The following is a 12,857-nucleotide window of genomic DNA, read 5'->3' as shown; positions in this document are numbered from 1 at the left end:
CGTACACCGGGTTATTGTTACCATCTTTCTAAATTCCATATATATGTGTTAGTATAGTGTATTGGTGTTTTTCCTTCTGGCTTACTTCACTCTGTATAATAGGCTCCAGTTTCATCCACCTCATTAGAACTGATTCAAATGTATTCTTTTTAATGGCTGGGTAATACTCCATTGTGTATATGTACCACAGCTTTCTTATCCATTCATCTGCTGATGGACATCTAGGTTGCTTCCATGTCTTGGCTATTATAAACAGTGCTGCGATGAACATTGGGGTACACGTGTCTCTTTCCCTTCTGGTTTCCTCAGTGTGTATGCCCAGCAGTGGGGTTGCTGGATCATAAGGCAGTTCTATTTCCAGTTTTTTAAGGAATCTCCACACTGTTCTCCATAGTGGCTATACTAGTTTGCATTCCCACCAACAGTGTAAAAGGGTTCCCTTATCTCCACACCCTCTCCAGCATTTATTATTTGTAGACTTTTGGATCGCAGCCATTCTGACTGGTGTGAGATGGTACCTCATAGTGGTTTTGATTTGCATTTCTCTGATAATGAGTGATGTTGAGCATCTTTTCATGTGTTTGTTAGCCATCTGTATGTCTTCTTTGGAGAAATGTCTATTTAGTTCTTTGGCCCATTTTTTGATTGGGTCGTTTATTTTTCTGGAGTATTCTTGCCTGGAGAATCCCAAGGACGGAGAGGCCTGGCAAGCTACAGTCCACGGGGTCTCAAAAGTTGGACACAACTCAGAGACTAACCCACCACCACTAGATTATTTACAATACCTGATATCAATACAATGTAAATAGTTGCCAGTGCACAGCAAATTCAAGTTCTATTGTTTGGAAACTTTGGAATTTTTTTCCCAAAGTCTTTCCATTTGCAGTTCGATTCAATCCATCAAAGTGGAACCTGCAGACACAAAGGGCCAACTACCTACCCTGAACAAGGCAAAGGGAATTTGCGAAAAGAGGAAATAATCCCAGGCTTGCAGATGAAGTCTTTCTTGGAGAGTAGCAGTTTAAGGGTCCCACTCAAGGTACTTCCCCCCTACATATTTCTTAACCAAGGCTGCCTCTAGCAAACATGGTGTTGAACATGTGACTTTTCAGGCTTGCGGGTTTGACCCTCAATTTAAAAGTTCTGCCTCTATATGGCCACTACTTACTACAACTATGCTAGCACCATACAGAACAAGTTATTCTCTCTTCCAAATGAAGCTCTTTGAATATCTGGAGACAGCAACCACGTCCTTCAGAAACTGTCCAGCTAACAGACACCTTTAGCTTTACTCAGGAAGACACAGCTTTCAGATGCATCACAGTAACTGTGAATCAGAATTTTCTGCATTAAGTAGGTGTCCTCGTGTTTATAACTCATATGTAAGAAATCACAGCAGCTATACTGGCTTCTCTGGTGGACAACTTGTTTGCTAGGAAACGTGGCTAGGTAAATTGGTAATCACGCACTGAACTTTATGTGACATCCAAAGAGAAATGAGTACAGATTCCTAAAGCAGAAACAGACACATACACAACAATGGATCAACTCCAGTCCCATCTAAAAATTACCCTAAAATTTAACACCCGTCCTTCTACAGGAAATAGTTTTCTTATAGTACAAATTCCTAGAAAGTAACAGATAAAGAGAATATAGAATGACAACAGGATCCAAATATTTGGGATAGAAACTAAAACGCCTGTGTGTGTGCACGCGCATATGCACACATATATTTAAACCACTACCCAATTCTCTGTCAACATCACTAGAGGACACAGTCTCAACTGAAACCTTCATAAAAACTAAGCAAAGCTATTTTCAACATAACACAGATGCAAACTGAGTCAAAAGATCAAAGCTTGATTCTAAACTGATTATGGTTTCTAACTTTAATATTCAATATGGGATATTAGGTTCAAAGCCTATTTTTTACTGAGAATACTGTACTTCAGCATATCTTAATTATAACATATAGTTCTCATTTGTACATTTCTCATTTTCATTGGTTCAGGTTTGTGGTATTTTCTAGTATAATACAAATTGCTATAGTAGAGAGAAGAGTATCTCTTTTTAAAAAATGTTAAAAATTTCCATTTAACTTACCTTCTAAATTTATACTACCTACTCACTAATATTTTTGCATTACTTAAAATTCATTACCTTGTGTATTGAGGGTTCACATAACTATACTGGCTGCCTTCATGCTAAATCTCCCTCCCCCGTGTCTATGAGTCACAGACTTTATTTTCAAAGTTTTTTCTTTTTTCCTCTCTGGGTGTAACCAACAATCACTAAGTCTAAGCTATGGCTGCTGCTGCTAAGTCGCTTCAGTCGTGTCCGACTCTGTGTGACCCCATAGACAGCAGCCCACTAGGCTCCTCTGTCCCTGGGATTCTCTAGGCAAGAACACTGGAGCAGGTTGCCATTTCCTTCTCCAATGCATGAAAGTGAAAAGTGAAAGTGAAGTCGCTCAGTTGTGCCCAACTCTTAGCGACCCCATGGACTGCAGCCTACCAGGCTCCTCCATCCATGGGATTTTCCAGCCAGGAGTACTGGAGTGGGGTGCCATTGCTATGGCTAAGCTGAGCTTTTTTTTTAATCCTCTTTTACTTAATCTTCTAATAGATCCTTTGGGCTGGAAAACAAGTCAACCCAAGCTTGGCAGAATTTCAGGTAGAACAGAAATGGAAGGGATAAAGGAAGGATCTCAAGGTTGAATGAAATTAAATCTTTTAAAACATGAAAAAATAAGAAATATACTGGTAATGGAGAATTTAACAATAACAGAGGAAAATGAACTCTTTTTACTTCCTGCTTTTTCTACCCTGAACATTTCTGAACCAAATCATTTTCAAGAGCATGTCCATCAGCAGATGAATGGATAAGAAAGCTGTGGTACATATACACAATGCAGTATTACTCAGCCATTAAAAAGAATACATTTGAATCAGTTCTAATGAGGTGGATGAAACTGGAGCCTATTATACAGAGTGAAGTAAGCCAGAAAGAAAAACACCAATACACTATACTAACGCATATATATGGAATTTAGAAAGATGGTAACAATAACCCTGTGTACGAGACAGCAAAAGAGACACTGATGTATAGAACAGTCTTATGGACTCTGTGGGAGAGGGAGAGGGTGGGAAGATTTGGGAGAAATGACATTGAAACATGTAAAATATCATGTAAGAAACGAGTTGCCAGTCCAGGTTCGATACACGATACTGGATGCTTGGGGCTAGTGCACTGGGACGACCCAGAGGGATGGTATGGGGAGGGAAGAGGGAGGAGGGTTCAGGATGGGGAACACATGTATACCTGTGGCAGATTCATTTTGATATTTGGCAAAACTAATACAATTATGTAAAGTTTAAAAATAAAATAAAATTAAAAAAAAAAAGAGTATATATGAAGAATTTCTGTCATGAGGAGCTGTTTTTTAATATACGATGTTGATTTCCAGGAAGATAAAAAGGAAGTGGTGATAAGATGTCTGCTTATTAATATTAACTTTCCCATACACCATGTAAGAGAATTTTGAAAAAGGGAAACTACAAATCAGCCTTTGTTCAAAAGATATTAAAAAACATTATAAACTGCAACTATTAAAATACTCTGATATTGCAAGGGAATACAGATTAAATGGGACAGAATGGAGTGCAAAAATAGATTTATTTATATGAGAGGCATTCATCATGATAGCTCGGTTATGAAGCAATATTTCAAACATCAGACCTAAAAATAAAGTATTGATGGATTAAAATACCAATTAAAAAAGAAACAAAACTTTTAAACGCATTAGTGAATATTTGCATCATCTTGGAAAAGGAAAGAAGACATAAAATTCAGGAGCTATACTCAGAAGTCATAAACTCACAATCCATGTCATACTTGAATATATAAAAATGTAAAACTTCTTTATTCAAAAAATGCAAGTTGATAGATGGGGGAAAATATTACAAACAAAAACAGCAAAGTGCTAATATTAATCTTTATTGGGCTCCTAGAAATCAATGAAAAACAACCAAATAGGCCAGTAGAAAAAGGACAAAGAGTACCCACCAGCATTTCTCAGAAGAAATGGAAAACAAACATAAAAAGAATAGAATTACACCTGCTATTGCTAAAATGTGATGAAATATCACTTGTCAATTTTCAGACTGAAAAAAAGGCTGACAAAACAGACAATTGTGATGGCACAGATAAAGGGCACTTTCACCACTGCTAAGTGAAAACAGAGCTTTTTCAGAAGACAGCTAGGCAGGAGTGATCAAAATTTAAAGTAAACTTGCTATATGACCTATCCACTCCATACCTAAGATCTACCTGCATAAATACTCTTGGCAAACTTACCAAGTTTTATGTAAAAGGATGTTCACTAAAGTATCAAATAGTGATGGTCATAAAAAATGAATAGCTTTATATGAATCTACCCGAAACACTCGCCAAGTCTAATGTTAAGGCAAAGAATAAGGTCTTGAATGATACCTGTGTCATAAAATCATTTACATTTAAATATACTTTTCTCCCAGATGGGCAGCAGTGTTTTTTCCAGTTCAGTTCAGTCTCTCCACTGTGTCCGACTCTTTGCAACCCCATGGACTGCAGCACGCCAGGCTTCCCTGTCCATCACTAACTCCCCAAGCTTACTCAAACTCATGTCTGTTGACTCAGTGATGCCATCCAACCATCTCATCTTCTGTCGACCCCTTCTTCTCCCAGCTTCAATCTTTCCCATCATCAGAGTCTTTTCAAATGAGTCAGCTCTTCACATCAGGTGGCCAAACTACTGGAGTTTCAGCTTCAGCATCAGTCCTTCCAATGAACACCCAGGACTGATCTCCTTTAGGATGGACTGGTTTGAGCTCCTTGCAGTCCAAGGGTCCAAAAGTCTCAATAGTCTTTTCCAACACCACAGTTCAAAATCATCAATTCTTCAGTGCTCAGCTTTCTTTAGAGTCCAACTCTCACATCCATACATGACTACTGGAAAAAACATAGCTTTGACTAGACGAACCTTCATTGGCAAAGTAATGTCTCTGCTTTTTAATATGCTGTCTGGGTTGGTCATAGCTTTTCTTCCAAGGAGCAACCGTCTTTTAATTTCATGGCTGCAGTCACCATCTGCAGTGATTTTTAGTTCAGTTCAGTCGCTGAGTCGCATCCAACTCTTTGCGACCCCATGAACCACAGCACGCCAGGCCTCCCTGTGCATCACCAATTCCTGGAGCCCACCCAAACCCATGTCCATAGAGTTGGTGATGCCATCCAACCATCTCATCCTCTGTCATCCCCTTCTGCTCCTGCCCTCAATCTTCCCCAGCATCAGGGTCTTTTCCAATGAGTCAACTCTTCGCATCAGGTAGCCAAAGTATTGGAGTTTCAGCTTCAACATCAGTCCTTCCAATGAACACCCAGGACTGATCTCCTTTAGGATGGACTGGTTGGATCTCCTTGCAGTCCAAGGGACTCTCAAGAGTCTTCTCCAACACCACAGTTCGAAAGCATCAATTCTTCGGCGCTCAGCTTTCTTTATAGTCCAACACTCACATCCATACATGACCACTGGAAAAACCATAGTCCTGACTAGACAGACCTTTGTTGGCTACAAATGATAATAAGCAAGACAAAATTAATTTTTAAAACAGAATATTTCCCTTTGTGGTTTTAAGAAGGCTACTGGTGTGCACTCAATCAAGCAGGTCAAGTGAGGTGAACTCAGAACCCTGGGCTCGGCTAGGCTGGTAAAGAGCAGACAGCAAAGGCGATATTCCACATAGGTTGAGCTCTGGAGGTGAGGAGGCGGCCTGAAGCTTTCAGGCACAGGCAAGAATCAGAGGCTAGAGGTTTGGGAGGCAAGGCCTTGTGCCTACAGGAGCCAGGGGGAAGAAAGCTCTGAAGAACAACAAGTGATGCTTTTGTTCTGGCAAGCACCAAGGTACAGGCTTTAGCTGATGGTTCTTCAGTTAATATTTGGGGGTTGGGGGAGTGGAGGAAGTAGAAGCAAGTTGGGAGGGAGGTTCCTCTGTTAAAGTTCCTCAGAGGATAAAGGTTCATCACTGATTTGGCAGTAAGTGAGCTACACTTCAAATATGTAACTCAGAGCCTTTCAGAAAAGGGTTCAGAAAATTAAAACAGTTCAGTTATCTTCAAATGAAAGGTCTGAAGAGTTCTTAGATATCTTGGGCTGATAAACTCAGTGCAGAAGGAATACAACAGTAATTTTTCAGTGTATCACTGATCTCTAGTATGCTCATAAAGTCAAGAAAGAGAGTGCTCAGAATGGCAAAATTGATGCAACACATATTACAAATATAGATTTAGAGAAATCACTTCTCATATTACAACTACTATAACTAAGAACATTAAATCTTATTTGGGATAATCTTTTCACAAACCTTTATTCATTCAGAGAGTGTCTGCCGCATTCAAAGCACAATAAGGTCAGTAGGTGCTGTGTGTCAAGCATCTGTCTTCAAAGCTTACTGTCTAGTTATAGGACATACGGTGTTTACATTGGAAACTATACAATGTTATCTCAATATCCATCTAAGAAAAACAACTTAAATATGGTAAGCAATTTGCCATTAGCTAAACAAGCTTCAGAGAAACATCTCTATCTGTTGTTTCCCTCTTTCAGATTCAGTTCCTACATGTCCCTTAGTGTAAGCATCTCATCACTGTAAACATGCTTTCTAGATCACAAAAACAGGTAATTCTGGATATATACTATCTTAAGTGAGCCACCAGCTACTTCACCTACAGCTCACTTGAAGAAGAGAAATTTGATGCAAAGTTTAAGGAAAAAGTGGTTGTGATAGAATAACTGAACAACTGTCTTTCAATCTACAACCTGGCACCTTCCTTAACTGTCAAACATTTTTTTATTATGTAAAATGTATGCTACATATTATGGTTTTAGAATCGAATCCATGATTTCTTTATGGAGAGACTTGTCCTGTTTTTTTTAAGGTTTAATAAAATATCACCTGAGCAAAGTCTGACTTGCAGAGTTTTTCAAACTGTTTGATTATGACGAAAAATATAATTTTTATATCAAAAAGATATACATATATACAGCTACTCACACACTCATGTATTATTTCATTAAATGACTCTTATTCTCATATTTACTATTCTATTTTTGTGGCTATTGATGACCCAGTAAATTATTTCAAGACCCACAAAGCAGTCATGGCCCAGAACTGGGAAATCACTGGATGAGATATTAATATAAAAGATGCCCAATGGAATTATTTTCAGAGAGGTTTGTGACCAGAATCCTTCATAGGCCTCTAGTGTTCATCCCTGGAAGGTTATGTAAAATGTCAGGAACAAAGGTCTTTTATTTGAATAGACGCAGCTCTGCCCCCCAAAGAGCTTGTTTATGAACTTAGTCAGGACAAAACCTCTCTGTACTCATTTCCATCATCAAGCAAGTAGTACCAGTTCCAGGATCAAGATGGTTCAGGCCACCTAGACACGCCACCCACCACAGGAGGAGGAGAGCACTGTCCACTCCTCTCAGTTTGGCTCTGCATTAACTTTGATAGGGACAAATGGAGGTTGAAGAGTAACTAGTTTCTGTTTCCTGTGGTTCTAAGACATGTGTCCTATAGTGATTTCAAAAGTTACAGAATATAGTTGGGTCCAGATAAACAATCTTAATTTTAGGTAGACCCTACAAAATTCATTTAACCTTGTAATAAGGTTAAGTGATTGTCACAGAGGATTAGGGAAAAGAAAAACTAATTCTGACCTACTGAGCTTATATAACTGGCAAAAAGACGTATCCATCTCTTTGCGATTCTATGGACTTGTAGCCTGCCAGGCTCCTCTGTCCTTGGGATTCTCCAGGCAAGAATACTGGAGAGGATTGTGATTCCCTTCTCCAGGGAATCTTCCCAATCCAGGGATCAAACCCAGGTCTCCTGCTCTATAGGCAGATTCTCTGCCATCTGAGCCACCAGGGAAGTCCAAGATGACGGAACATGTAACTAAGATTTAGAAATAGAAATCACTCCTTCAGAACTTCCCTGATGGTCTAGTGGTTAAGAGTCTGCTTTCCAATGTAGGAACATGGGTTCAATCCCTGGTTGCAAAACTAATGACACAGGGCAATTAAACCGTTGCCACAACTAGAGAGAAAGCAGGGCACTAGAACAAAAGATTCCACCTGCCACAACTAAGACAAGATGCAGCCAGAAGTAAACAAACAAACGCGGATCTTTTAAAAGATGACTGCTAATCTGACAAAAAATAAAACCTATCTTAAAACAGAAAAAGAAGTCTCTCAGTGCTCAACATTCCCCATCACTTATCACCCCTTATAAAACAATCACTCCTTTGAAACTGCATGCCATACTGTCATAATCATAATGAAATATTCCCTTTTCATGCAAATCTATATGTAAAAGAATCAACTAAATAAATCAAATAGCTATAATAAAAATGCACAAGTTACATAATCAAAACCTCAAAGAATAATTCATTTAAAATAACCAACTTTGGTCATGTTACATGATGAAGACTGTTCTTTTAATGACCTTTTTTTCTGCTTTCCTTGCATATTTTTACTTTTTATTTTTGTAACTGGCCATTAGTGAATAATGATGGAAGAAAAGGTTGATTTGTTTCTTTCACCATAACTTTTGATAAATATTTTAGACATTTTCACGTAACCATACCAAATACATGCTAGGATCATAACACGGTGAGAAGCACACTGTCCACACACCAAATACATGCTAGGATCATAACACAGTGAGAAGCACACTGTCCACACACCAAATACATGCTAGGATCATAACACGGTGAAAAGCACACTGTCCACACACCAAATACATGCTAGGATCATAACACGGTGAGAAGCACACTGTCCACACACCAAATACATGCTAGGATCATAACACGGTGAGAAGCACACTGTCCACACACCAAATACATGCTAGGATCATAACACGGTGAGAAGCACACTGTCCACACACCAAATACATGCTAGGATCATAACACGGTGAGAAGCACACTGTCCACACACCAAATACATGCTAGGATCATAACACGGTGAGAAGCACACTGTCCACAGCAGAAGGACCGAATGTGCTTTCCACTTTGGAAATTACAGGCATCGTTGTTTCTATCCTTCCCAAGACATCATTACTACTTTCATATGATTTATGGCTAAAAGTATGAGAGATGGTACAAAGATCCTGTGCCAAATTCCCATATGGCATATAATACAAGCCAAACTATGAAAAACTTGTAAATGCGGGGAGATCAGATTCATCAAAGAAAGGAACAAGAGGGTTCCAGAAACTGAGCAGGAAACTAGCCAGATAATTTTTAATAGGCATGTAATTCCAAAGGAGCAGTAATGAATGTGGTCCTGCCTCTGAACATACAACGCTTGAGTTAAACATAAGGGCAGTCAGCAAGAAATTAGGCAGAGATGATTTGGTACACTATCAATCAACCCTATTTATTCTTTCATTAATCTGCCTTTTTTTTCTTTTTAGACTGAAGCTGAAATTGATATTATAACTTCTTAAATGATTTAAAAACAGATAAAATTATATGTTTGGAAAGCCCCAATAAATACTAAAATAACTAAATTACATGGGATATTGCAAATAAAAAGGTAAGAAGCTCTTTGAATATATATATGTATGTTGTTTAATACCATCATGAAATATGTCAACCAAAATTAATAAGCAAGTGTTTACACATCACAAATTTAAACACACATTTCTAAGATGTTGACTGTCTTCGCACAGATTTCCTGAGTTCAATTCAAACATTATATACTATCTACAGAAAATAGATTAGATAAAACTAACATTCTGAAACAAGAACTAGAGTAACGGTAAAGTGTAGGAAATGCAAACAAAATCAATAGAGGAAATAAGAGATTATAACTTGAGGGTTTTACTACAAAGGAGGGAAGCTAGAGAGATCCTGCTGAGAAGCTAGAGAGGTCATGCTGAGTTGATATGGCTCAAGCAGAAAATAAGAGAACATAAAGCTGGAAAAGGAAGCCGGGGTCATGGTGCAGAGAACCCCGAGTGACAGGGAAAAGAAGACAGACTGTACATAAGTGTTGGAAATCTACTTATAATATTAAGAGTACAAGAGTGATACAGCTGTGATTCGAACAATTTATCTAGTTGTCTGAATAAGTAAGAAGTGATTAAATATCAAGAAGCTGAATGAAATGGCTATTAAAGTGATGAAAATGAGACATGACCAGGACGTGAAAATGGTAAAGCAATGATTATGAAGATGGTCAGACAATGGAGAGGGCAGAACCTTTAAGAATTAGCTACTAATTCTAAAAAAGGGTTAAAATTAAATAAAGAGATAGGGATAAATACAGGATTTTGTCATTAATAGAAATTAACAGACGCTTCCAAAAGTGAAGTTATCTGTGTGTGTGTTAGTCACTCAGTCGTGTCAGATTCTTTGCAACCCTATGGAATACAGCCCACTTAGGCTCCTCTTTCCATGGAATTCTCCAGGCAAGAATACTGGAGTGGGCTGTCAGTTCCTTCCTGCCATTTCCTTCTTCAGGGGAATCTTCCCAACCCAGGGATTGAACCCAGGTCTCCTGCATTAAAGGCAGATTCTTAACCACTGAACCACCAGGGAAACCATTATCTGGAGCATGCTAAATTCATTAGGTCAAAAAGATGCCCAGTTATATATCAAACAAGTAGTGACAAGTGCGAGCCTAAAGCATGAGATTAACAAAATAAATCATTTGGAATTCTTAAGTACAGAGTTTGCAGCATAATTCATGGATGTACTTGACATAGAGGACTCAGAATAAGCCTACAGCCAAAGCATCCAGGATAATCCTTTGGGAACTCAGAGACCAAAGAAGCGTTCAGAGAAATTGGCAGAAGACCTAGCAAAGTTGCTAAAATGCCACCACAGACAAAGAGGATTTCCAAATGGTAATATGAACAAGAGTGTCAAACTTTAAAGAAAGAAGGAAGAGAAGATTTTGCAATTATTACAATGCTGGAAAACACTGGATAACACGTTGCTTGTTAGGAGAATCGTTTCAGAAGAGAATTTTAGACAGATACAAAGCCACAGTGGGGATGGCCCGAGTGGTTAGAAAGCAGAAGCAAGATATTCTCCAATTATTTCGTATGTACAGCCTCCGATATGCCTCAGACAGTCAAAACTTCTTTAAAAGATAAACAACTGACAATTGTATCGGCCAACCAGCAAACACATTTATAACATTAACAAGCTTTTACCTTCTTGTGATTCTTGTAAACATTTCTGTGAGCAAACCCCTTTCCACAGAGCTTGCACTTGTAAGGTTTATCTTCACTGTGTATCACTTTGTGGGCACCCACTTGGTCAAGCCTCTTGAAAGATTTATTACAAATCTCACAATTATAGGGTCGTTTTTCTGTAAAAAAAAAAAAAAAATGAGTGGAGACAATCTCATATCTATACAGGTAAAGGATAAAAAGGGAAACAGCCTTCCTTGCCTTATTAATTCTTATAGACAAGTCAACAAAAATATCATTCAAACAACTGGAAAAAAGTCTATTACCCAATCCGTTAGATATATGAGCCAACTCAAAACTCACGGAACATGAGCTTGCTCTTTTACTGACATATTCTGCCAACTAAATGTATAAAGTAGCTTAGGTATAAAGATGAAGTTTTAATTCAAGGAAGAAATTCTACTTCCAGATGAAAACCCTGCTGCTTGGTATGAGCTGAGGTCAGGGTCACAACTCCGAACGTGAAGGGCGAGTGGTCTGACAGAGATGGAGGTGAAGGACAGACCTGCCTCCTGCACGGCCAAGGGTCCCATGAGGCCAAGCTTCCAACCTCAGCAGGAATTACACACTTAGGTTGCTGTGTAAAACCCGTATGTATACAATATCCATGTAATGTTGACAACTAGATTTTTCAAGCAAAGCATATCTGAAGGCCACCGGTTTTTGATCTTCTATTTTCATTTGCCAAAAATATCTGTATCTGTTTCCAGATAAAGTGGCCATTCAAATACATCCTGACTTCAGTGGCCTCAAAGTACAGACATTCTAAACTTCAGAGACTTCATTAAGCAAAAGTTACTTTCAGAGCTGGATGTTTTTAAGTCTGTATAACAGACCTATCATTCAAACATGCTTAAAATGAAATTACAGCTTTGAAAACTTAAGATTCTCAAAATGTATTTGTTAATTTCTCATTAACATTTACTAGTACCTAGGTTACAACATGAATGTACCTAGAAATGTTGGGACTCTAATTATTGAATCCCTGCTAAATGTCAGACACTCTGCTGGGTACATAGGTACGTAGATGACCTCATTTAACCTTCACAGCAATTCTGAAAGGTAGGATATCTTTACACAGATGAAGAACATGGAAACTAAGGCTCAAGGAGGATCTGTTGCTGTTGTTCAGTTGCTCAGTGGCGTCCGACTCTTTGTGACCCCATGGAGTGCAGCACGCCAGGCTTCCCTGTCCTTCACCATCTCCCAGAGCTTGGTCAAACTCATGTTCATTGAGTTGGTGATACTATCCAACCATCTCATCCTCTGTCATTCCCTTCTCCTCCCACCTTCAAGCTTTCCCAGAATCAGGGTCTTTTCCAGTGAGTCAGCTCTTTGCATTAGGTGGGCAAAGTATTGGAGCTTCAGCTTCAGTCGTAGGAGTACATAACAAATTAAATGATAAATCTGAAGATTTTTTATTTCATTTAGTCCAACCACATTTGCTTCAGAAATAAACTAAGGTCTAGAGAAGTTAAGTAATTTGTTCAGAATTACGTGGTCAGTCAGTGGCCAAGCCAGAACTAATAGCCAGGTCTCCTGATCACCCAC

The 12,857-nt window shown here is 38.7% G+C and overlaps 1 protein-coding gene across 11 annotated transcripts in view; it reads right to left on the bottom strand.

Annotated features, from left to right (window-relative positions):
* Nucleotides 1–12,857, bottom strand: part of PRDM5 (PR/SET domain 5) — a 250,511-nt gene that overhangs the window by 108,633 nt on the left and 129,021 nt on the right. For all 11 annotated transcript variants that reach the window (XM_061419279.1, XM_061419285.1, XM_061419280.1 and 8 more), the window contains one exon: nucleotides 11,268–11,425. In XM_061419279.1, the coding sequence (XP_061275263.1) occupies nucleotides 11,268–11,425 (158 nt within the window). The remainder of the gene's footprint in view (nucleotides 1–11,267; nucleotides 11,426–12,857) is intronic.

The sequence above is a fragment of the Bos javanicus genome, chromosome 6 (assembly GCF_032452875.1).
Source record: "Bos javanicus breed banteng chromosome 6, ARS-OSU_banteng_1.0, whole genome shotgun sequence".
Classification (NCBI taxonomy): domain Eukaryota; kingdom Metazoa; phylum Chordata; class Mammalia; order Artiodactyla; family Bovidae; genus Bos; species Bos javanicus.
The sequence above is the reverse complement of the archived record's forward strand: the minus strand, read 5'-3'. Positions and strand labels throughout refer to the sequence as shown.